Source organism: Pipistrellus hanaki (assembly GCF_964339955.1).
Source record: "Pipistrellus hanaki genome assembly, chromosome: 7".
Taxonomy (NCBI): domain Eukaryota; kingdom Metazoa; phylum Chordata; class Mammalia; order Chiroptera; family Vespertilionidae; genus Pipistrellus; species Pipistrellus hanaki.
In genome coordinates this window covers 41,701,213-41,727,752 of record NC_140509.1, presented here as the reverse complement: position 1 = coordinate 41,727,752, position 26,540 = coordinate 41,701,213, and the positions used below count along the sequence as shown (strand labels likewise).

The following is a 26,540-nucleotide window of genomic DNA, read 5'->3' as shown; positions in this document are numbered from 1 at the left end:
AGGGACGTCCGGCGGCGCCGGCGCCCGCCCGGCCCACAGGGAGGCGGGGACAGCGGGGAAGGCCGCGCCCTCTCCGCCCCGCCCGCACCCTCCGCACCGCGTCAGTCCGCAGGCTGGTGGCGGCGCTGGGCGGTGTCTGCGGACTCCCAGGTCCTGGTCCCGGAGGCCGAGTCTCCGCGCCGCAGACAGCAGGCTGGAGCCGGGCAGCGACTAGCCATGGAGACCCGCTACAACCTCAAGAGCCCGGGTGAGCCGGGCGGGGACCCGAGGCGGCGCTGGCGGGGTGGGCCCGAGCGGCCGTGGGCTCCGGGGTCGGGCCCCGCGGTCCCCATCGCGTCCGCCGCCACTCGCGGCTCCTCTCGCGGCGTCGCGCTCTACGCGAGCCCGCCGCCCGCCGGGCTGGTGCAGGCCGCGGGGCAGGGAGGCCGGCGGCACCGGCTGCCAAACCCGGGGACGGGCCCGCGCCCCCCAGCACCCCGGCCCCCCGCCCCTGCCCTCATCGGCGCCGCGGGGAGCTGGGTTATGAAATCCCCCCTGAGAACAGGTGTAAGGATGATGTCCATGGGGACCCGCAGCCCCCGATCCGGCTGCTTCCTGGACACCGTAGTCTCTTCGCTGTCGCCGCCGCCGCCGCCGGGCTTTTATTAGCGGCCTGCCTCTGGCATTGGAGGATTTGGTTTAAATCAGATGAAGGCAGGCTTGGGATGAGTCACAATAAATAGTATTTATTCTATCTGTACCGTGATACGTTTGTCGCGAGGGAGACACGCCACAGTCCAGCTCTAAAAGATAATATCAGTAATAGTTGGTTTGACCAACCCTTACTGCTTTCTGGGTTTTTTTTGTTTGTTTGTTTGTTTTTCTTCTTCTTCCAAAAATACGCGAGAATATGCAACGGCTCCAGAAAAAAAAAGTGAGGATAGTGATTGCACAGAGCTTTTGGTAACTTGAGTGCTATCAAGCTAAGAAATGTTCTTAGGTGACCAAATGTCTACACATGAATGGGTCATAACACGTGGGGGCCTTCACCCTTTAAAAACCTGGTGAAGGCCGTGGCTCTCCAGTTCAATTTCAGGGTGTTTACAGCTTCGCTCCTCCAACCCATCTCCTAAGAATGTGTGTGTGTGTGGGGGGGGGGGGGGGAGGGGGGGGGCAGGGGGGAGGGCCAAGAGAAAGAGGGAAACCAGGCTTAATTTTAAGGTTAGATGGTGAAGTTATTTAGATTGTGGCAGATTTATATAAAATGGGGGGAGGGGTAAAAATGTCTGATGACTCCTTGGTCACATGGTATCAAGTTCCTTAGGGCACCTAAAGTACTCTGGAAATGTCCAGAGATAACAGTACAGTTTGGAATGGAGATTGGTGTCAGAAGACATTGCTCAATTTTATAGGTCATCATACCTGAGGTTATGGTAAGCATTTAATACTCCCCAGAATTTTGCATATTTCCAGAGAATATGACCTATTGCCAGTAGGCTGAGTTTCGGCCCAACATGCTTCTAGCTGTGTAATAAATTTGCTTCCTCTTTTTTGTTTCATTTCCTCAAAGGTGATGTTACCGTTGTAGAGAGAATTAAAAAAAAAAACATTTTAAAAAATATTTTATTGATTTTTTTTTTTATAGAGAGGAAGAGAGAGGGATAGAGAGTTAGAAACATCAATGAGAATCATCGATCAGCTGCCTCTTGCACACCCCCTACTGGGGATGTGCCAGCAACCAAGGTACATGCCCTTGACCAGAATCAAAACTGGGATCTTTCAGTCCGCAGGCAGACGCTCTATCCACTGAGCCAAACTGGTTTCAGCAAAAAACAAAAGCAAAAAAACAAAACATTTTTTTGTTGTTGTTATTGTGTGGATCATTTTGAGTTCCTGGAGAGGGGACTTGATGAAAATGCTAGGAGGCATAATGAAATTACTTCCTTTGTTTTTTTATTCTCAGTCCTGTGATATTTGTAGAGAAATGCATATGTGAAAGGAAGTTGTTAAAAACACTGTAAGAGATGTAATCCTTTTTCTCTCACGAGGAGTTAGTTGTCTTAGAAGTATGGATAGGATAATTGAGACAATAAAGATAACTGGTTAAGGGCCAGTGTGCTAGCGTGTGGGTAGTAAATTTGTTCATTTCTTTGTGAATGGACTTGTGTGGGGCCACCTCATAAGTCCTCTGACTACCTATCAGTAGTTGCCTCTGGATCAAGCTCCCTGATTCTTTTTTGGTCTGCTCTGGCTAAGGTAGTAGGGTGTCAGAGTACAAAATCGGGAGACCTATGTGTAAAGAACCTCCTGTGGCAGCTTTCTTCAGAAGGGGCTGATGGGCATGTTCAGCAGATGACTGGTGTATGTACGAGAGTCTGGTACAAAGGCACCCACTGCCTCTATCAGAAACCTAGGAGTTATCCTGTCCATCCCCTTGGCGTCAACTGCACCTCATGCTAATCATTCTCAAAGCTTTAATATTCAGTTCAGATCCTTCTTCTAGGCTGCAGATAAATACAACTTAATGGTGGTTTAATATCTTTATCCAAATTTCCCACAGACCAAAAAAATATCTAAACATATAAACACAAAACATCAGTTTTCTCACCTCCCCCAAACTTGCACCTCACTTTAATGTTCCTTATCCCAGGGTTTGATAGCACCCAAGTGTCCATGGGAGTGATCTTTGATATCTTGGCCTACTTCTTTACCCCCTACCCTAAAACCAATACATGCACCAATACATGCAAACACACATATATCTAACCAGTCACTATTGCTACCAGATCAATGAAAACAAAACAAAATAAAACCTGATTATATCACTCCTCAAATTGAGAAGTTTTCAGTAGCTTACTGATAGCTGTGGGACAGTTCAAAGTAAATTGTTTTGCTTGGCCTATAGGGCTGCTCATGATTTGATCTTTGCTTTTCTCACCAGCCTGAACTGCTACCACTCCTATGCTCCTTTGCATTTTTACCATCTATCTACACTGAGTGGCCAGATTATTATGATCTCTGAATGCATATAATCTAGCCACTTAGTGTATATCCTATATAATAAAAGGCTAATATGTAAATTGTCCCCTCCACCAGAAGTTTGGCAAGCAGTTAGGCTGGCCAACTGCCCATGTCCCCTCCCCCTGGCCAGGCTGGCTGGATCCCACCCATTCACATATTCATGCACCAGGCCTCTAATATATATAAACTGAGTGGCCAGATTGTTATGTGTTCAGAGATCATAATAATCTGGCCACTCAGTGTATTTGTCTGAGTGTCCCCAGATAGAACAGCTCTTCTCACCTCTATGCCTTGGTCCCTGTTGGAACCTCTGCTTGGAATATCCTCCCTTTAATCTGTGTGAAAGTCCTGTTAATTGTTTAGGCTTCTTTAAGGTTCAATATTGTCCAGCTCCTGTAGGCAGCCTAAGGTGGTCCCTATATTTGTATATACTTGGTCAGTGTTTGTAATGTTTTCATGTCTTTCTCACTGTGAACTTTTTTAAAAAAATATATATTTTATTGATTTTTTTACAGAGAGGAAGGGAGAGAGATAGAGAGCTAGAAACGTCGATGAGAGAGTAACATTGACCAGCTGCCTCTTGCACACACCCTACCAGGGATGTGCCCGCAGCCAAGGTACATGCCCTTGACTGGAATCGAACCTGGGACCTTTCAGTCCGCAGACCAAAGCTCTACCACTGAGCCAAACCGGTTTCGGCTCACTGTGAACTTTTTGAAAGCAATAAGCAAGTCCTGGTCATTCTATTTTCATTGCTCAGATATTCTTTAAATGTTTATTGAATGGATACATTTACAGGGTTTTTCTGGACAGAAACATTAGTCCTTAAATATTTGCTTATGTGCCTTCATATGGGAACAGGAAGAGGTGGTTGGGGAGCAGGGCATTGGGTTTAAATCCTCAATACACCTGCCTCTTTTCCATTTTACCCATGCTTTGGAGATGATGATATCAGGATATTTGCTTCATAAAGAAATAGATGCAGGAGAGACAGTAACCTGTAAAAGATCCCCTTAGCTGGAGCTTTGTCTCCAAACCATAAAATAAACCCAGTGAGCTAGCCTGGGCATATGCAGAATGCAAATGCCTAGGCCTGTGGTAGAGCTTGAATCCAGAGTGATCATGTGACCTCCATGAAAAGAAAGAACAAGAGCAGCCAAGCAGGTGCTCCCCAGCCCTCTCCCCTTTTCTGTAACATCTTATCTCACCATGATAGGAGAACTGAATAATCTTGCAAGGAGATAAGAAAGGAGCTGATGGGGGAAAAGTTTTCTCTGTAGCCAAGTAGTAGCAAGAGATGGAGTATCGGGAGTGGTAGACTATGCTTTAGTCTTAGTTGCTAGTCAGTACTTTGAATCTTGACTATTCTATAGCAGTGATATTTTTCCTTGGGAGCCAGGTAGCCATGCCCTGTGGCCAACTACATATGCTCAAGTCCTGATTTTGAAACAGAACTGAATGGGCCTTCTATTGCAATTTATTTCTGACCTCAATAACTTGTGATCTGGGGAAAAGGGATGGGTGAAAAGGAAAGAAGAAATATGTGAAGAAATAGTTGACTCCCATTTGACAGATGTAAACATTGAAGCAGAATAAGATTGATTTGTCCAACGATTTAGGCCTAAGGAATCAGAGCCAGTATTTTAATCCAATTCTAATTCCAGAGTCAATGCTCTTTTTCATGAAAGCATATTCATAATATATGCTATTTCAGAAAAAATAGATTATGAAAGCACTAGAATAACCTCTATTTGTCAAATAGCCACTTTATGTTTGACTGTGTGGCTTTAGCTCTCACATGGTATGCCTATGTGACCTATGAAATAATGTTTAGTTATTAAGTGACATGTTTAGTTATTAAGCGAATGATTGTTTCTTTAAATGCGTTGTTGTAGCATTTCTGATCCTTTCATATATCTCACATAATATCCAGGTACTATTGGGTGTTTATTATCTTCTCTCCAACTGAAATGACATAAAATCGGACCTTGTCAACTTAACCATTATTCAGCTAGCTGATAAGAAATGAAGAAAAAATAATCTCATTGGCATTTTGATTGTGTACAGCAGCCAAATTAATTAACTTTGCAATAGCTTCCATGATTTTACTTATATATAATAATATTAATTTAAAATAAGGATATTTTACGTGCTCCAAACTAGGGATTCTCAATCCTTGATCCATGGTTCCCTTAGATAGAATAGTTGTCAGTTCCTTCCATGTTGGTGGCTTCAATCAAAACAGCTCAGTTACCTGTTTTGTTTTTTGTTAATCCTCACCCAAACATATTTTTTCCATTGATTTTTAGAGAGAGTGGAAGGGAGAGGGGGGAAAGAGAAACATCAATGTGAGAGAGACACATTGATTGATTGTCTTCTACCAGGGGCAGGAAGGAACTCTTGACTGAGATTTGAACCTAGGACCCTTCAATGCACAGGTTGACACTCTAGCCCCGGGGTGGGGAATGTTATTTCTGCCAAGGGCCATTTGGATATTTATAATATCACTCAAGGGCCATGCAAAATTATCCTAGTATATTTGGTCAAACAATTAATTTAAAATTTAATCATCTTATAAATTAGCCTGATATATTTGGTCAAAATTTTAATTTACCCATAATGCCTTGGCAGAGTCAGACCAAATGATTTCTTGGGCCTTATACAGCTCAAGGACTGGACGTTCCCTACCCCTACTAACCACTGAACAGGAGGAGGAAGAGATTACGGGCCAGGGTATCTGTTTTATGTATTCTTAATCTTCACCCAAGGACATGTTTTATTGTTTTCAGAGGGAGAAGAAAGGTGAGAGGGGTAAGGGGAATGGGGGGGAGGGAGGGAGGGAGGGAGGGAGGGAGAGAGAGAGAGAGAGAGAGAGAGAGAGAGAGAGAGAGAGGGAGGCAGAGAGAGAGAGAGAGAGAGAGAGAGAGAGAGAGAGACAGACATTGATATGGGAAACATCAGTTGCCTCCCACATATACCCTGATCAAGGATAGAACTCACAATCTGGGTATCTGCCCTGACTGGGAATCAAACCCACAACCCTTTGGTGCACAGGATGATGCTCCAACCAATTGAACCACAAAGGCCAGGGCTAAAATGAAATTTTATGCAAGAGACATGATACATATTACATTATAATATTGTGTGGGAATTAATTCTTAATCTCTCCAGGTAACTTTTCATCCAGTGCCTCCACACATTTTACTTTTATTGTTTCTCTGCCTATTCAACCCACCTGCCTAATTCCTATTGTCTTTCTTTCAGATGTTAATTATAGGTTTTAATTGAAGTGAAGAATCATTTTAAAAAGAAAATCAATTAGGGCTATGGAATAAAGTGACCTCTGAAGACAGTCCCATTAAGTTAATACAAATTATTGGGTGAAAAGTCCCAAGAGGTTGAAAAAAATGGGGGTGGGGGGAGTTACTGTTCATGAGAATGAGTTCCAGAGGGCATTTTTTTGTTAATATAGACATTTAAACATGGTGGAGTTGTATTGTCTGTGTTGGAATTCCAGCTCTGTCACTTACTAGTTGTGTGACCTTGGACAAGTTTCTGTGTCTAGAAAATGGGGATTTTCTGTCTCATAGCAATGTTTTGAGGATTGAGTGCTACCACATAGGAAGTATATATAAGGACTTACTAATAAAAAGTGTCTTTATCGTACTTACCTATATATTTAATACATAACTCTCCTAATGCCTACCTACCATTTCCTCTCCTTCTCCAATGATTACTATTATCCCATAATTAAAACTTTATCTTACACTCAGTTGAGCCAATCCTCTCTATATATGTTTTGTTAAAGTAGAAACTTTTTCATTAGGTTGTAAATCTGATTAAATCACTTGGTAAAGTATATTTTAAATGTCTGTATCTTATGAATTTTATTTTAGCTGTTAAACGTTTAATGAAAGAAGCGGCAGAATTGAAAGATCCAACAGATCATTATCATGCACAACCTTTGGAGGTTAGTTTCTGTCTCCATCTTCTACATATGGATTTTAATATTTTAAACAAATTCTTTAAAATTGTTTTTTCATTGCTTTGAGTCATTACAGATGTGTTTGATGTGGTTTATTGGTATATTTTACTGCTAGTATTTCCTGAATGGCTAATTTCCTATTAGCCAATCAGAATCAGACGTTTTATAAGAAGCAGATTTCTGACCTCTGTGAAATGGGTCTCAGAAGCTAAATTGGTTTTAGGTCTTGAATATGAGGAGGGAAAGTGGAAAGAAAACAATACTTTTTACAGTTTTGAAGACCTGGCCCCTTAAGGAATCTCTGCAGCTAGAGTGAGCTTTTTGTATAAACATCTCTAACTCTCTTTGTCTTCTTATCTGTAAAAAGAGGGTTTTTAAATATGCTTAGTCTGGCTTCCATGGTAATAGTGAGAATAAAATGTAATAATGTATGCACAAATAGTTTGCAAACTCTAAAGTACATGGTAACTGTAAAATGTTGATAGCACATGTATTAATATTATTAACCTTTTAAGTAAGTTCTTAGGTATCTTTAAGGGTTAATGTAAAAGATTGTAAAATAATCCAAATTTTTATTAATTATTTGATTATACAGTTGACCCTTGAACAATGCAGGGATTGGAGCCCCAAATCAGTATATAACTTAACTCCCCCAAAACTTAACTACTAATATAGTTGACCAGCATCATTACTGATAACATTAATAGTCAATTAACACATATTTTGTATCTTATATATGTTATAGACTATTCTTACAAAAAAGTAAGCTAGAGAAAAGAAAATGTTATTAAGAAAGTCATAATGAAGAAAAGATACATTTATAGTGCTGTATGTATTTATTGAAAAAAAATAGAGTATAAGTGGACCCATGCAATTCAAATCCATGTTATTTAAGGATTGATTATATAATTATCATTAATTAGTATTCAAGAACTAATTTGTAGCTTAATAAAACCTATGTCCTTATTTATGAATACATAACAATGCTCAAATATTTTAAAGTGCATTTGTTTAAAAAGATTTAGCTCTATGGCACATGAAAACTATAACTTTTATAACTTGAGACATTTTGTGCATTAGAAATGCACTGTTCTGCCGAGACCAGTTTGGCTCAGTGGATAGAGCGTCGGCCTGCGGACTAAAAGGTCCCGGGTTCAATTCCGGTCAAGGGCATGTACCTTGGTTGCGGGCACATCCCCGGTGAGGGGTGTGCAAGAGGCAGCTGATTGATGATTCTCTCTCATCGATGTTTCTGACTATCCCTCTCTCTTCCTCTCTGTGGAAAAAAAAAAAAAAAAAATCAATTAAAAAAAAAAAAAAAGAAATGCACTGTTCTAGCAATAATATAAAATACTACTTTTTCTCACCAGTAATCTTTCTAATAGTCATTTAATTAAAATGGTCAAACTTTAATATTACTGATCTCTTGTTGGTTATTGTTTTTGTTCAGGATAATCTTTTTGAATGGCACTTCACAGTTAGAGGGCCCCCAGATTCTGATTTTGATGGAGGAGTTTATCATGGACGAATAGTACTACCACCAGAGTATCCCATGAAACCACCAAGCATTATTCTTCTAACGGTAAGAATTCTTGGCTTTTTGAAATGCTTGTGGTTTTTACTCTTCATGGTGGCTGCAAAATATGGTCAACATACCCATCTACATTAAGAAATAAAGTAGACTCTGGCCGGTGTGGCTCAGTTGGTTGGTGGTGTCCTGTACCCTGAAAGCTTACCAGTTCGATTCCCGGTCAGGGCACATGCCTGGGTGTGGGCTCTGTCCCTGGTAGGGGGCATGCAGGAGACAGCTGATAAATGTTTTGCTCTCACATCAATGTTTCTCTTTCTCCCTCCAAAAATTTTTTTAAAAAATTTAAAAAAGAAGTAAAGTGGCTGCTTTTGGGAACCAGGCCTTGGTACTATAATTTCCCAAAAAAATTTAATTTATAGAATTATTTATTTTTATTTTTATTTATTGTTGAGAGAGAGAAGGGGAGAGAGAGATATTGTTCCACTTATTTATACATTCATTAGTTTATAATTATATGTGCCCTTACGGGGAATTGAACACTAACCTTAGCATACTGGGATGATGCTGTAACCAACTGAGCTACTGGGCCAGCGTTATAGGAATTATTAATGCTAATGAATGTAGAATTACCATAGTATGGTTTTTAGAATTCAAAGTGTTAGGCAAAGTGTCTTGCACATGGTAAGTACTCGGTAAAGGTTTGTTAATGTTATTGTACCTCTTAATTACATCATCTCTATTTTTCGTGTGTAGCTCTTAAAATAGAAGTGACAGGGTCCTCAATAAATTATTGCTATATTATTACTTATATCTTAGAATTTCTTTCTACATCCACATATTTTATCTCCATGTGAAGGAAAATGAGTAATTTTTTTTTCTTTTTCCTGAGACACGTTTCATCAGTCAATTCCTCTCTCACTTGTTGAGCTTTCCTTTTCTAATTCCTTTTCTTTACAAGTGTGTTTGATTACCCCAACCTTGAAAAAAAAGAAAAAACCAAAAACAAAGCATAAACCCCTTTCTTTATCTCTGCTCACCACTCTATGTTGTTATTCTGTTTTTGTTTTTTCTTTGATAGCCTAAAAGGCATCTTTACTCTAGGTTGGCTTGTTGCAGTCTGGTTTCCATATACGCCCACCGCACTAATCTCAAAGACCAGTTTAAGAAATCCCACTGTCTCTTCTCAGTCTTTATCCTATTCCATCTAAGTTAAACTTGACACTCACGGTGTAGCAAAAAGTGGGGGGGGGGGGGGGGGGGGGGAAGGTACTAATTACTAAATATCAAATTAATGCTGCTTTTTACCTTTATTTGGTGAAGTGAAAAGAGCATTAGTTTAGAGCCAGCAGACCTGGATTCTGACCAGTGCTATTTCTATTAAACCACTGGCAGGTTACATAATCTCTTTGAAATTTAGTTTTCTCATCTGTCAAAAGGGTTGTGTATGGTAAATATAATCACACTTTATAAAGTTCCTCGTATATAGAAGTTGCTTAACAAATATTAGTGATATTTAGAATCAGTTATACTAGCAGTAGGGCTGGAGCAGGGTCTTGGAGGGGCCCAGTGTGTTAGAAGTCACTTTTATTTGCTAGATCATGGAGAGAGCCAAGTGGTCGATGGCTGATACATGAGGAAACTGTGGGGGTGGGTAGTTGGAGTAGCAGCTTTTCACCAATAGGTATAGAAATATTGAAATATTTTAAGAGTTAACCAATGGTATGGTTCATATTTAGCACAGTGTTTGAGAATCAGTCCTGCCCTCCTGGTTTTCAATATTTGCTTTTTCTGGTTCACTTACTCTCTTTTGAAAATGTTCCTCTCCTTTCCAACCTTCATTCAACAAATAATCATTAAATACATGTCATTCACTCTGTGGGGTGCAACAGAGAATAAGTCAAATTCTCTGACCATATGAAACATATATTCTAATTCATGTCTCTTCTCCCTTCCCCTTTCCCTAAGAATTGATATTCTACAAGTTCAGACTTTAACTGTTTTGCTTTTTTTTTGTCTTCCTATGAGATGGCTTTAATAATCACCTCTCTAAAGTTAGGTACCAAAGATGTATATCCTCTTCTGATAGCACCATGCCTATAATTCTACCTGCCAGCTGGACATCAATAGCTCTTCTTCTTCCTCTTCCTCTTCTTCTTTCCCTTCCCCTCCCCCTCCTCCTCCTCCTCCTCTCCCCCTTCTCCCTTCCCTTTCCTTCCCCCTCCCCTCCTCTCCCTCCCCCCCAAAAAATAGATTAATGTCCAAAGCTAAAATCATTATTTCTGATCTTCCTCCTTTGTGTTCCTATTTTATGAATCATCATTCTGAAAATCACTCCCACCTTAGAGCTTTCCTCACCAATATCTATCGATAGTTAGATTATATCAAATCCTTAGGTTTTATCCTAGTCTCTGTACATCTTATATTTTAGATTCTTCACAGAGCCTAGAATACTAGGCACATAGGAGGACATCAGGACATCTTTATCACTTATTTAGATTTCAGTTGTATAATTCAATTTCAAAAAAGTGTTACAACTTCTAAAAACAGTTTGTATTATTCACTTAGAATCCAACAAATATTTGTGGAGTGTCAATCAGAGGACAAAAATCTGTATCCCCTTAGAGATTACATTATTTTTAAATTATCTTTAAAATTTATTTATATGTAAAAATATTTATACTGATAAAGTCTAAAACATTAAACATATCTATAATTTTTAAATGCCTTATTTATTCCTAAGGCTAATGGACGATTTGAAGTAGGCAAGAAAATCTGTTTGAGCATCTCAGGACATCATCCTGAAACTTGGCAGCCTTCATGGAGTAGTGAGTACTAATTTAAAGTGAATATATCTTATGTAACTTTAGTCAATTCTTAATTGTAAAGTATAATACCTTCTTGAGATTGAAGCTGTTTTTGACAAATAATTTTATTATTAAATAAATAGTAAAAATGCTTTTCCTTGCCTAGATTTTGGCCATCATTTTATTACAACCCTCCTACCTGTATCTCTTCAGTGAAAGACTATCTTTTTTTCTTTTCAGAGTAAATCTGGTTCCTTTTACAAAGTAACTTAGATTGATGTTTTTTGTTTCAGTAAGAACAGCATTGTTAGCCATCATTGGGTTTATGCCAACAAAAGGAGAAGGAGCCATAGGTTCTCTGGATTACACACCCGAGGAAAGAAGAGCACTTGCTAAAAAGTAAGTTTTGCATTTCATTCTTTGTTAAGCCCCAAATATTTTTCTGGAAAATGGCTATTAGGAAGCAGGCTCTGCCTCTTACTTTGTGAGTTACCTTTGCTACAGATGTTAGCCTTGGTTTTGCTATTTTAGAAATTCAGTTGTACTAGTTTACTCAGGGTTGACCTGAGTCTAAAGAATTGATTGTAGAAAGTAATTAATCTACAGGGGGAGATATCTTCTCCTATAGAATAGGGCAGGTCATTCATTCATCTCCACTGCGGCAGTAATAAAGGTGGCAAAGAACTAGAGCCATTATTTTTTGGAGCTTTTTACAAGATTAAAACTTCCTGAGAGCTGAAGGAAATCCACTTATCCATGCTTGTATCTATAGTATCTGGCTCATAGCAAGTGGCTCAGTAAATTTTATTACGTTGTCATTTAAAAAAAAAAAAAAAAAAAAAAGTTGTTTCCCATTGGTATTGCTTTCTGTTTTTCCCAGGTACATTCTGTCTATATAACCCAGATTAATTATTAGATTTAGAGTATTCTCTTCTTTGAGTAGTGCTAAGACTAATTTTATATTTTGATCATTTTCTTTTTTAAAATATATATTTTTTTATTTCAGAGAGGAAAGAAGAGGGAAAGATAGAAACATCAATCATTGATCGCTGCCTCCTGCATGCCCACTACTGGGGATCATGCCCACAACCCAGGAATATGCCCTGACTGGGAATTGAACTGTAACCTCCTGGTTCAACCACTGAGCCATGCTGGCCAGTCTTGATCATTTTCTTGTTCTGGACTTGGCTGCCTTCTATTCTTTAAAAGTATTTTATGAATTAAATTATACAGGGGTTAGCAAAAGTAGGTTTATAGTTGTAAAGATGTGGAAGTTTTGTATTATTATTTATTAATTATTGTATTATGTTTCATATGAACAACTATAAACCTACTTTTGCCTACCCCTATAGTATATCTTACCTGGTTCAGCCCAGAATAGGCCCTCTACACATGTTTGTTAAAGAGATTTTAGTATTTGGAAAATTTGGTAAACTCCTTGGTTTCTTTTTAAATCTATTCTCAAGTTCTGGGCATATACCTTATTTGCAGCTACTATTCACAAAGTATATATGTACTTTGAATACATGACATTTGTTTTATTTGATTTTTTTATATTGGCTTTCTGTCTTGATACTTTTATCTAGTGCATTTCATGTACAGATTAAACAAAAAGAGTTGGGTGTTTTTTCTTTTGCTCTAGACTTATCAGTGTATATATTCTAGGTTCTTATTCTGTAGTAGAGGCTTTTTAAAAACCAGATTTTGCATTTAACCATGGTAAATTACTATTTTTTGTGGATAGACTAATATATTTAAATTATTCTCCTTTAATTTTCATCTGACTTCTCAGTTAAAAGTGGACACAGTTTTTGTCCAGCCGAGATGGCTCAGTGATTGACCATTGACCTATGAAACTGGAGGTCATGGTTCAATTCCCGATCAGGGCACATGCCCAGGTTGTGGGCTTGATCCCCAGTGTAGGGTGTGCAGGAGGCAGCCGATCAGTGATTCTCTCTCATCATTGATGTCTCTCTCTCTCTCTCCCTTCCTTCCTATCTGAAATCAATTAAAAATATATATATTTTAAGAAGTGGACACATTTTGCCTGGCTGATATGGCTCAGTGGTTGAGCATCAACCTGTAAACCAGGAGTTCATGTTTCCATTCCCAGTCAGGACACATGCCTGGGTTTCAGGTTTGATCTCTAAGAGAAGGCATGCACGAGGCAGCTGATGAGTGAGTGATTTTCATCATTGGTATTTCTTTCTCGTTGTACTTTCCCATCTGAAATAAATAAAAAAATATAAATAAGAAAAGTAGACACATTTTAAGGCAGATATTTGGATATAACTGATTCTCTAAAGCAGGGTTTGCCACTGGTGGCCTGTGAGGTCTGAAAGGTCGGCAGCCGCTGCTCTAAAGTATATGGATAGCAGTGCTGCTTCCTGTGAAACAAAAAAAATATTCATCAATAAATACATTTGACATATTTTATTTACATGAAGCTGTTTAGTAAGTTTAAGTACCATGTTTTTAAAGACATAAGAATTTTATTACATTGATCTAGATGTACAGTAAAACAGGTTTTTTTAAAATATGTCCTTACTGATTTTTAGAGAGAGGAAGGGAGAGAAATAGAGAGATAGAAACATCAATGAGAGACAAATATCATCAATCGGTTGTCTCCTGCATGCCCCCTACTGGGGATCTAGTTCGTATCCCTGGCATGACCCTGAGCAGGAATCCAATGGTGACCTCTTGGTTCCTGGAACGACACTCAACCATTGAGCCACACCAGCCAGGCTATAGTAAAATAGTTTTTAGCCGAAGCCGGTTTGGCTCAGTGGTAGGTCTGCGGACTGAAAGGTCCCAGGTTTGATTCCGGTCAAGGGCATGTACATTGGTTGCGGGCACATCCCCGGTGGGGGGTGTGCAAGAGGCAGCTGGTCGATGTTACTCTCTCATTGACGTTTCTAGCTCTCTATCTCCCTTCCTCCTCTCTGTGAAATATCAATAAAATATATTAAAAAAAGAAAAAAGAAATATGAAATAGTTTTTAAAAGGAAGTTCAGCAATGTAATAATACATATTTTTATATAATATACATAACATACTTATTTCTGGTCATATAAATCCTCAGCACTCTTGTGAGTTTTAGGCACTTTTTGACTATATCTGGAATAAAGAGGAGGAAATGAAAACATAGAAAAAGAAATCTTAGGAAAGTTTAGTTAACAGATTATTTACCTAATATAATCAATGAAAAATTTCAGTCTGGATTTCCACCAGTTTTTTGCTTTTTAAGTTGTTCTGCTATTAAGATTAATAGGATTTGTGAGGTTTTATTTCCCTGGAAATACCTGTAAATTTTATTTTTTAAAAATATGTATTTTTATTGATTTCAGAGAGGAAGGGAGAAAGAGATATAAACATCAATGATAAGAGAAAATCAATCATTGATCGGCTGCCTCCTGCACCCCCCCCCCCCCACTGGGATTGAGCCCCAGCTGGGAATCGAACAATGAACTCACAGTTCATAGTTCAGTGCTCAACTACTGAGCTACACTGGCTGGGCTGTAAATTCTATTTTTAATTGGCATCTTTATATATGTTTCTGCTAAAAATAATTTTAAAAATATATATATTTTATTGATTTTTTACAGAGAGGAAGAGAGAGGGATAGAGAGCTAGAAATATCAATGAGAGAGAAACATCCATCAGCTGCTTCCTGCATACCTCCTACTAGGGATGTGCCTGCAACCAAGGTACATGCCCTTGATTGGAATCGAACCTGGGACCCCTAAATCCGCAGGCAAACTGGTCTTGGCCTAAAAATAATTTGAGCTTTATATAATGAGTGGACTTTTTCACAGGCTTAACATAGGCTTGGTATATATGATTTTGAGGACAGGTAGGTAAGAAGTTTATATCTTTTGTTATATAAATCTGTAGCTTAGTTTTCTTTAGAAAGTATATTAGGAAAATAATGAAATCTAAACCGGAGTTTAATGTTAGACTTTTAAAATATTGAGATATAATTGACATGAAATTTTTATACCAACTTAATTTTGCATGTATGTTTCATAACAATAATTATTGCTATCATTGTCTATTTTGCATGTAGATAAATGTGATATGGAATTGTACAGTGTTCTTGTAAATTTAATCACTCATTGTTTAAATGTCTTGAATTAAAGTTCACTATTTGATGTGTACTCATCAAAATTATTTCCTACCAGATCACAAGATTTCTGTTGTGAGGCATGTGGCTACACCATGAAGGATGTCCTGCTGCCTTTAAAATCTGGAAGTGATTCAAGCATGGCTGACCAAGAAGCCAAAGAACTGGCTAGACAAATCAGTTTTAAGGTACTCTAAATTGATAAATAAATTTAAATTTTGTAGCCCTTTTATTTACTTTTAGAAATAAAGTAATATAGTTCTAGTGCTATAATGTTTTTACAAATAATTTTATCACAAAACTAATTCTTTCACAAAGGCATTATATAGCATAGTGGTTAAAAGTTTGGACTCTAGTATACAATGCCTGGGTTCAAATCCCAGCTTTGCTGCTTATTAGTAGTAGGACATGAGATACATTACTTAGCCACTTCATGCCTTTTACTCACCTGCAAATATTAGCAGAATGGTAATTAACCTGTAGGATTCTTATGAGGATTATATGAGTTAATATTTAATGTATTACATTTAGAACTGTCCCTGGTGCTTAATAAGTGTTAGCTATTATTATAGAAAATATAGATAAGCAGTTAGAAAATAACAATCATATAATCCCAGCTCCAAGAAATAAGTGCTGCTAATTATTTTGGCATATCTCCCTTATAACCTTTTTTTTTTTTTTTTTTTTTTTACATATATATTACCCAAACAAATAAATACATCTATAGCTCCATAAAATAATGTCAACCTGCATTAAGCGACATGTTACCTTGTCCCTCTTCTCTACCTCTCTACATCCTGTCTATCCTTCCAAGGTCCAGTTCTTGGGAGAAATTTTTCTTTTTATTTTACTGTGCCTGAAAGAGGAGGTGCTTAATAAGTGTTGGTTAGATTCTTCCTTCTGAAGATTCCTATTGTATGTAAAATTGCTTCTCTGAAAATCTTAGGGCCAGATGTGTTTTCTACTTCAGAATTTCAGATTTTAGAAAATATTAAACATATACCATATATTAATACTCATTGAAACGTGGGGCAGTACCCCATAATCACATTCATTATTTCATCAGCAAACCTGGGAATATCTACACCAACTTAGAATAAAGACTGTTCATAGCCTCATATGTCAGGCTTCGCCTGAAAATTACAAAAGAAAAACACAGTTTTTAGAGATTTTTGAAATTGTGATTGTGAATCGTGGGTGTTAGTTTTGTTCCTCACCAAGTAACATCTTGAACAGTGAATGTCTGTGGGTCTTTCTGTAATATCTAGCATAGTGTTGGACACATGAGTGCTTAACACTTAACTGATTGATATTGATATTAAAGTACCAATTAAAGTAAATCTAAGAAAGAGAATTTAGATAGATTGTGGGTTAGTTTGTGTATTCCCTTTTATAATACCGCTCTTGGGTGTTACCTTTTTTATAGGCAGAAGTTAATTCATCTGGAAAGACTATTGCTGAGTCGGACTTAAACCACCCTTTTTCACTAAATGATTTAGAGGACAATATACCTGCCACATTCCAGGGAGCTACTGCCAGTACATCGGTATGGTTCTTCTCTTTTGTATATGTATATATCTATACCATTAGCATTATTTGCAATCGGAAGAGGAGATCCCTAGAGGAAATATCTGATTATTTTGGTTTTCCTAACAGTTGGATACTAGTCTAGCTCTCTCTCTAATGAATTTTGTTTTCTTGAGCAAGTTATTCATACTTTCTGGGCCTTCGTTTTTTGTTAAATTATTTTGTTAAATAATTTTATTGTCCATCTAGAATTCTATAATTGCTCTGAAAAGTTAGTTTTAATATAATGCTACAGTAAAAATAAAGCAATATATATACATTAACCACTTTCTAAATATGCTGTCTGTCTTTGGAGCAAAACATTTGCCTTAGATCTACTCTGTCCAATGTAGTTGCTATCAGCCAATGTAGCTATCTAAATTTATGTTTGAACTAGAGGCCCAGTGCATGAAATTTATGCATGAGTAGGGTACCTAGGCCTGGCCAGCGATTAGGGCCGATCAGGGCCTTCCATATTGGCTACCAACTGGGGTCTTCCTTCCTAATGGCTACCATATTGGGCAGCACAGATATCAAATATTATTATCATTGCACAAAGTTCCTACTGGACAGTGCTGCCTTGTGCATAGTTAGTGTCCAGTAAATAATTATTGAACAAAACATTGAATACTATGGCTGTTGTTAGTTGTGCCCTGATCTATTTTTAAATTTGGAGGGGGGCATTTAAATCATTAGAGAGACTAATTAAGAAAATATGTAATTGAATTGTTGCTAAATAATTAGGATTATGAGGCCTTTCTATATATAAGAGATGAACCACCTTTGTCTTTTATTTTGTTTTGTTTTGTTTTGTTTTTGGTAACAGGTTATTTGATGGAGTAGCCAAATCTCTATTACCCCTCCAGTTTGCAGAGGTTTTAAAAGGTCAGGAAAATTAGAACAGAAACTGGGCAAATCAGATTTGCTCTTTATCCAGAAATAACTTACTGTGACGTGTGACTAAATAGTGTTGAGTATCTCTCTCCTATTAAAAGTGTGAGATGGCAGAGAAGTAGATTGGAGAAAGCAGGGGAGAGGTTGCTTGGAAGGAAGTACTACTTAGAGGACTGGAGAAGGAGGTACTACAAGAAAAAAATGTGTGTTGAGAGTTAAATTGTTTTTACATGATCTCCATGTGATTTTATGAATTATAGAGGAAAATAATGAATTTATTTAGTCAGTGTATGTTTTTTCATCTTCAGAATTGAAATTGTTTTCTTAATTTCATAAGTGTTTTTTTTTAGTTAAAAAAAAAAAAAAAAAAGCCGAAACCAGTTTGGCTCAGTGGTAGAGCGTCGGTCTGCGGACTGAAAGGTCCCGGGTTCAATTCCGGTCAAAGGCATGTACCTTGGTTGCGGGCACATCCCCAGTAGGGGGTGTGCAAGAGGCAGCTGGTTGATGATTCTCTCTCATCGATGTTTCTAACTCTCTATCCCCCTCTCTTCCTCTCTGTAAAAAGTCAATAAGATATATTAAAAAAAAAAAAAAAAAGCTCTGGCCAGTGTTCTCAGTGGTTAGATGGTTAGAGCATTGGCTCAAGCACCCAAGGGTCGGTGGGTTCCACTCTTGGTCAAGGGCATGTACCTGGGTTGCAAGTTTAATCCCCACCCCTGTCAGGGCAAGTGTGGGAGGCAACTAATGTATCTCTCTCACGTTGGTGTTTTGTTTTGTTTTTCTCTCTCTCCCTCCCTCCCTTCTACCTTCTCTCCCTTCAACTCTCTAAAAATCAATGTAAAAAAATATCCTCTGATGAGGATTAACAACAACAAAAAGAAAAAAACAATCCACATCCTATTATACAGAGATGAAGGTGGTAATTTTTGTTTCACCAATAAGGACAATCTCCTAATATTTATGATGTGTTTACATTTATCTTTAGTTTGCTTTAAATCTGTGCCAAGTTTCCCTGTTGCATATTCCACTTAAACTTATTCCAATTGTAATTTATTTTATAATTAATTATTGTCTATAATTAATTATTGTCTATAATTGCTTTTAAAATAAATTACAATTGGAATAAGTTCCTTGAGGATTAGGATTGTGTCCACAGTGCCTGGCATAGTGCCTTGTATAGAGTAGGTGGTAAATATATAGTTGTTGATTAAATAAACAAATTTTAGTATTAGCACTTTTGGAAATCTAGGAATACAGGTAAATAAATCAAGAAGTTTAAGTAAATTAGCATAAACAATGTTATAATTACAATTGTATTTTTCATTTTTATTTTAAAATACATAAAACTTAGAATTATTTCATAGGTAACAGTTCTGGTTAAAATACTGACAAGCAATAAGTTGTCTACAATTTGTGAGTTAAGCTTTTAATTACATTTACATACAAATCTCAGTGTGATTATATGATCTGATTACTGTGGAGGTAACTGAAACCTGGTTTTGGCTAAGGTGGCTGTTTTACATGCAAGTGTAATATAATTCACTGAGATGTTATACATCAAATTCCAGATAAGCTGTTTTTTAGCCTAGAGAGGGTGAGAGATTGCCAAAGTCTAAATATAGCAGTTAGCATTAGACCGTCTGTTACTTGTTCATGCAGATTTTTTAGCCATGTAGAAATAGGAAAAATACTAATGGTAGTTCTATGTTCTTCCAGTCTGTCAAATTTTTCCCTTTTCCAAAAGATTGAGTTTCTGAATAAACCATTCCATTTTGTATTAAAAAGCAAACATAAAATTCTTCATATGATGATTATTCCAGGTTATTATAGAAAAATTTATGTGAATTATCTCTGACTGTGCTTTTAAAAAAAATATTTAAATTTAATTTAATTAAATAAAAAATCACATTTGTCCATCTTTCCAGAAATGGTTGCTTCAGAAAATGCAAACTACTATGACTTGTGTTTAATCTGTAATATAATTTGAACAAGTTTAGGCAAACAGCAAGGATTTAGAAGTCCTACCATCAATCTTAAAGCATTTTGAAAATGCTAAAGCTCACTTGATTCTCCATCTGGCAGTTTAATATGAACTTCAAAAATTTAGTCCAACCCTAGCCAGGTTGGCTAAGTGGATAGAGCATCAGCCTGTGGACTGAAAGGTCCCAGGTTTGATTCCAGCCAAGGGCACATGCCTGGGTTGCAGGTTCGATCCCCAGTACAGGGTGTGCAGGATGAAGCCAATCAATGATTCTCTCTCATCATTGGTGTTTCTATATCTCTCTCTCCTCCCTTCCTCTCTGAAATCAATAAAGAAATAAATTTTTAAAAAATTTAGTCCAATTAGTTCTTCAATTCTAAATAAACTAGGTTCTCAGCATCAGGTTGCAATTTTTCCTTGATGTGATTATTTTAAATAGAAGTTTTATAATTTTATAATACTGTAGCACTAGCTTTTAGTAATTTATTATCTAAAATGTAACGAAAAATATAGAACCTAATTAAAATAGTATATTTATATAAATATTTCCATTAAGTACATGTACTAAAATATCATCTAAAGTTAATCTTTTAAGGGAATATTGTTCTAACTATATTAATCATACTTTAAAGGTCCAAACAGCTATTCTAAGTCTTGACTTTTTTTAAGCCTAAATCTGATATCTCCAAAGGAATATATTAATAGTAATGATGTTAATAACTAGCATTTACTAAGCAATTGTTTATCCTAAGCACTTTATGTCATTATCCTGTTTAATCCTCACAACTATTGAATTGGATATTAGCCTCATTGCACAGATGTGGGAGCTGAGATTAAATGACTTATTTAGGGTCACATGTTTACAAAGTGGTAGAGCTATCCTAATAATAATAATAAGGCTTTCTATTTTAGTCAGGTATATGGGCAGGTATGATGCCCATGTCTATTTTAATCTGGTACAATGTTTACCCCTCAAACTAATGGAAAATAATAACATATATATAAATTATGATAGAGGAATATGCAAATTAGCCAGGACACCGTAATGTCACGATTGAACAGCAGGGACCTGAGGCTGCATGGCGCCTGGCTGGGGCGAGAGACCTCAGGCTGTGCTCCTTGCCTGGCGGGGCTGGATGGGGGACCTCACGCTGCACCCCTTCCCCAGCGGGCCTTGATGGGGGACCGCAGGCCATGCTCCCCCCCACCCAGAGGGGCTTGACAAGGTACCTGAGGCTGTGCCTCCCCCAACCCAGTGCCATCTGGGGAACATCAGGCTGTGCCCCCCCGCCCAATGGGGTTTGACAGGGGACCTCAGGTATACCCCCGCCCCAGTGCTGGACCAGGGGATCTGAGGCTGAGACTATGCCCCCGCCTGAAGGGGCGTGACAGGGATGGGCCACCTGGGTCTGGGTCTCTTGCATTTTCGAAGCGTGTGCGGGTGGTGGGTGGGAACTTTACTCTAGGTCCCATTGCATGCCCCAGACTCTGATAGGAGGGAGATTTTCATATACATTTTACTAATTTTCTTTCATCTCTGATACTTCTATTATTATAGAGAAAGGGTAAATAGCAATATTAAAATATTTTCTCTAATTCCCTTTTAATGTGCATGCATTTCATGCACTGGGGCACTAGTATATAAAATAAAAGCTTTAAACTGAGTTAATCTCTTATGCTACTTTCTGGATTGATAGGACCTCATGTTTTTTATTTTCCTTAACCCATCTTCCTTTATAAGCCTTTAGTACTTTTGCTCTATCAGATTCTTTTTATCTTGGCTGAGCAATTGAAAGAATGGCAGATTTCAGATAGAATGTTTTATTGCTGCTGTAACTTAGTTCAACTCAGTGAGTATTATTAAGTTAGTACATGGCACCTAGGACAATGTAAGACCTCATAAAATGCTGCAGCTTTGTGTATCTGCTCTCTTCAGTGAGCAGATTATGCCTGGGAGTCCTGGAGTCCAAGTTCATGTAGTTTAATTTACTATTAGCACTAACATATTTTTAACTCACACTCAGTAGTTCTTTTTGACTGCTGTGTTATGGGGTCACTACATTTGAGTGCTTTCAAAGGATAGTTTTAAGAAATAGATTATTTAAGCCTTTTAATGCTGAGATGAATGTCAGATTTAAAATGTAATTTCTTCTGCAAGTAACTGAGATGAGCAGTTTTTCCCCCTAAAGTTTATAGCTGTTGCCAGTACAAAGCCCATCCTTGTACCTTTCTAGAAAATATTTGAATTACATTACTCAGTTCTTTTTTCTTCTAAATATTAAGTTTCTCTAATGGAAAGTATCCTTTCTAATAAAATAGTCATATGCAAATTGACCGTCACTCCAACATACAAGATGGTTACCTCCATTTGGACACAAGATGGCCTGTTGGAGAGGGCAGTTGTAGGCAATCAGGCCAGCAGGGGAAGGCAGTTAGGGGCAATCGGGCCAGCAGGGGAACAGTTAGGTGTCGATCGGGCTGGTAGGGGAGTGGTTAGGGGGTGATCAAGTTGGCAGGCAGAAGCAGTTAGGGACAATCAGGCAGGCAGGCAGGCGAGTGGTTGGGAGCCAGAAGTCCTGGATTGTGAGAGGGAAGTCCGACTGCTCGTTTAGGCGAGTAGGATCGGGCCTAAATGGGCAGTTGGACATCCCTTGAGGGGTCCCAGATTGGAGAGGGTGCAGGCTGGGCTGAGGGACACATACCCCCGCCCTATGCACAAATTTCGTGCACTGGGCCTCTAGTATTTTATATTTGCTCAGTTTTTAAAGTTATTCTGAATAAAACATGCATTTTTTATTTGAAGAATGTGTATTGACACTAATATAATCAGTATATACTTGTTTTCAGTAAGAGAACTAAAAGCCACTTTAATTGTTGTTACAGGTAGAATTAAAGTATCTACACAAATAAAATGGAATTCATATTAAAGAGCTTTCTTGTCTATAAGCTATAATTAAGATTTTTGCCTCAGTTGGTACCACATTGTGGTTATGCTTTGATGGAGCAGTCAGTAAAGGATGGAAAGCATTTGACATCCAGTACTTTATGAGGAGCAACTAGTATGCCAAAGTAGAGGGTACATCGAATCTCCCACAACTACCTCCAAATTTTTCTCAGCACATATCTGAAGAACTCTTGATATCACATGAAGTAACACAATTCAAGCATGCAGTTAAGGGTTCTTCTAGACATGTGTTCAATTCATTTAACAAGAATTGTGAGAAAGGATAAGTCCAGCTGGAAAACCACACCTAATTTTTACAACAATATTGCTGTGAAGAGCATATGTTTTGAAATTATTTTACATGTTCTGTGATTATTGATGGAAGCATATTGACATAGTCAGATAATATTTAAAGAGGCACACTGTTGAGAATTGTCTTTTTTTGCCATTTAGAACGGCAAATTTTCAAGCCGAAATTGGAAACCAAATTGCTTCTCTCCTTGACTCTTCTGAAGAAGGGAGGTGCCCAGATGCCTAGCAAATTCTGTTGGAGTTACAACTGAGGGAGTATAGAAAGCTGTCTATGGAGAATATGTGTAAACTCTCTCCTTGTCTTATTTTTCTAGTAAATTCCTCTTCCATTTGTTGAGTACTTAGAATATGTAATGTTGCTGGCTTACTCAGAAGGGTAATAGTCTCAACAATTAGATAATTCATGGTAGTTTAGCCCTCAATTGTGTTTAGTGCTCTATGATTCTTTGTACTCTTAAATAGATAATAGATAATGTATAAATTTTCTTTGCCAATTTCAAATAAATTTTCTTAAAACATTCTAGTATGCAGTCCAGAACTCCTCAGGAACATCCCTTCAACAGCCTGCCCAGCCTGTAGCTAAGAACACCTCCATGAGTCCTCGCCAGCGCAGGGCCCAGCAGCAGAGTCAAAGAAGGTCGTCCAGTTCCCCAGATGTCATCCAGGGCCAGCAGCTCCGAGACCACCACACGGATAATGGCGGGTCTGCTGTACTGATTGTCATCTTGACTTTGGCACTGGCAGCTCTTATATTCCGACGAATATATCTAGCCAATGAGTACATATTTGACTTTGAGTTATAATACTGTTTTGTGTTTTAAGAGCTGTGACTCAACTGCTTTATTAAACATTCTTCATTGGATATAGTCTAAGAATTGTTTACAAAAAATTATTTTGTATTTACCCTGCATTCCTTTTTTTTATCCTTATAAATTCAGTTATAACTATAGCTCGCATTCAGATTGTGTCCTGCTTAGTTTAAGGGATTGGAAGTGAAGTTCCTTGTCTCATTATATAAACTGCTTTACAGGGAAATAATTTGTTATTTCTCATGTTTCAGCTTCTTTTTATGTAAATTTGTGATAGTTTCTGTATAGCCCTTTAAATTTTGGGGTAAAAGATGGTGTTTTAAGTTCCAATGAGTATTAGTAATTACTCAGTATCATTTATTCAGTACTCTGTTTCTACTTATGTAGAATGATAGAGGGATAAGCGTTAAAAAGACAAAGTAAAACCCCCTCCAATAGCTTACTTCATGGGAACATTGGGATTACCCATTCTGTGACATACTTTATATCTAAACATTGTCTGTGAAAGTTACTATATCAGTCAAACATTTATGAGTAAATGAGATTACATCTTGGTTACTGAATTTTACTTGAAGAGGGAATAATGCTTTGTAACCACTTTGATATGTATTATCCCATTCTCTCCAAAGAGCACATAGGGTTTAAAAGAAAGAAAGAAAACAATCCTCCATAGATCTTGGATGGATGCAAGGAAGGAAGGAAAGGAGGGAGGGTTCAAGTCAGGAAATCACTTAGTTTTATTCTAGAAGTTAAGTGGGAGTATCTTAAGATTTGAATGTTTAATCTGCTTTGAATTGTATATCTTTTGAGATGTATATATGCCTAGCTTTGTAATCACTATAAATTTAATTATTCTGGAATATGCATAATGTTGTACTATTTCTTGTACCATATTAATAGAAAAGGTCAGGGCCCAAGCAATAGTGGTAGAAATTAGAAAAACCTTTACTTGGAATTGTATGCCTACACAAAGCCCAAGAAGTAATTCTCAGCGCAAAATCAATATATAACATAGTGCTAGTTAGCTCCACGACTCAGTAGACACTTTCAACATCATAGTCCCTGGTGAAAACATAATTACAGAGAAACATTGCATTCAGCATGTTCAGTATCAGCATTGAAGGCACTCTTGAGAGCATTATTAATGAAGATTTAACTTTTAAATACAGGCAGTCCTCAGCTTTCAAACAGGTTATGCTCTAAAGGTGCATTTATAAGTTATTATTATTATTATTTTTTACAATTCTATGTTGTAAATGTGTTTAGGTTCTAGATCAGTCCACAAAAAAGTCCATAATATATCTTGAATAATTTGGGGGATGGTATCCATAAAGTCCTTATGTGGTTTTAACTAACTGAAATTATAGGCACTATAGAAACAATTTGTAAAATGATTTTAAAGGCAAATTTAATTTTTACTTGTGCTATGGGACTTTGGTTCTATAACTGTCACACAATATCTGTGTCTCAAAGCCATTTTTCCTTTAGGTCTGCATTTAAAACAAGAGCATATTGTATACTATGATATAACACGTAATTGTATTAAACTTTAATAAACGAGCATTTTTAAAGTGTTTACAGATTATTTCTGTTATATCTACAAAAAGTGGTAAAGTCTAAAAAGCCCAAGGACTTTATGAAGACCTCATATGTTAGGAAATTATAATTACCATTTTAGAACTTTATTGCCTTTCTGAAGTCTTGGTTTAGAACATAAGATATTAGAAATATTGGTTCCGTCATCAGTGGTCTCCTAACATGAGGTCACTGACCCTGGAAGGCCAGGTAATGCTATCACTAGAGAAGGAAATCCCTGCACTAACTAAAATTATGTGGAGATGAATCTTATGCTAGAAACAGTCTTCCCTCCGTTTCCTCTCAGTCATTTTGAGCCAGCCTCTGAAGCTTTGTGATCTTATTGCATGTTTCCATGGGATATAGGATGTACCTATACTTTCAAATTAACTAAGCCAAGAAATTTTACATTGTGCAGATCCTTTTCTGTCCAATTAGCTTCTCTTCCATCGTGTCAAATGACAGACCACCTTCTTTGTGTTAGGATTTATTTTTAACACTAATAACACATATTTAAAGTGGCATCTTTTATGCTCCTTCCTTTCAGCTTAACTATGTTACTTAAAAATCCTTAAGTTGTCAGTCTGACCTCCATTGTGGAGTTTGTGAGCAAAATTGATCTTTGGGGCCATTTTTATTGACACTCCACCTGATAGGCCTCTTCAGCAAACTGTTATTTTTAAAGCCCCACTTTAACCCTTTATTTACAGCATAAAGACAAAATCAAACATACGATCTGGCAGGTACAGGCTTAGGACTCATTCTTTCGCCAGTCTTCAGATTTATGTAACTCAGTGACTTTTTCTTTGGCCAACATAGCACATGGCTACATACTAAGGTAGTTCAAATTAGCATGCTTGAAGAGATATACAATGTCTGTTTCATCTGTAACTGTTTAAGCAAATGAAATCTTTCCGATTTTATGTATTGTGGGGCTTTTATGTAGCACTTTACATTTTCATGCTGCTGATTGTTTTTATTCTGAAATAAATAAATTTCATCAAAATTCTCAACTA

The 26,540-nt window shown here is 37.5% G+C and overlaps 2 protein-coding genes across 2 annotated transcripts in view; both read left to right on the top strand.

The window, feature by feature from the left end:
• The window catches only part of SRSF12 (serine and arginine rich splicing factor 12), a 140,226-nt gene that overhangs the window by 156 nt on the left and 113,530 nt on the right, over positions 1 to 26,540 (top strand). The gene's annotated exons all lie outside the window — the stretch shown is intronic.
• On the top strand, positions 65 to 26,540 carry UBE2J1 (ubiquitin conjugating enzyme E2 J1). The gene is made up of 8 exons (XM_084890450.1): positions 65 to 247; positions 6,897 to 6,970; positions 8,436 to 8,567; positions 11,257 to 11,341; positions 11,614 to 11,719; positions 15,502 to 15,631; positions 16,870 to 16,989; positions 23,665 to 26,540. The coding sequence occupies exons 1-8, from the start codon at positions 217 to 219 to the stop codon at positions 23,941 to 23,943; spliced, it is 957 nt and encodes a 318-aa protein (XP_084746576.1). The 5' UTR covers positions 65 to 216; the 3' UTR covers positions 23,944 to 26,540.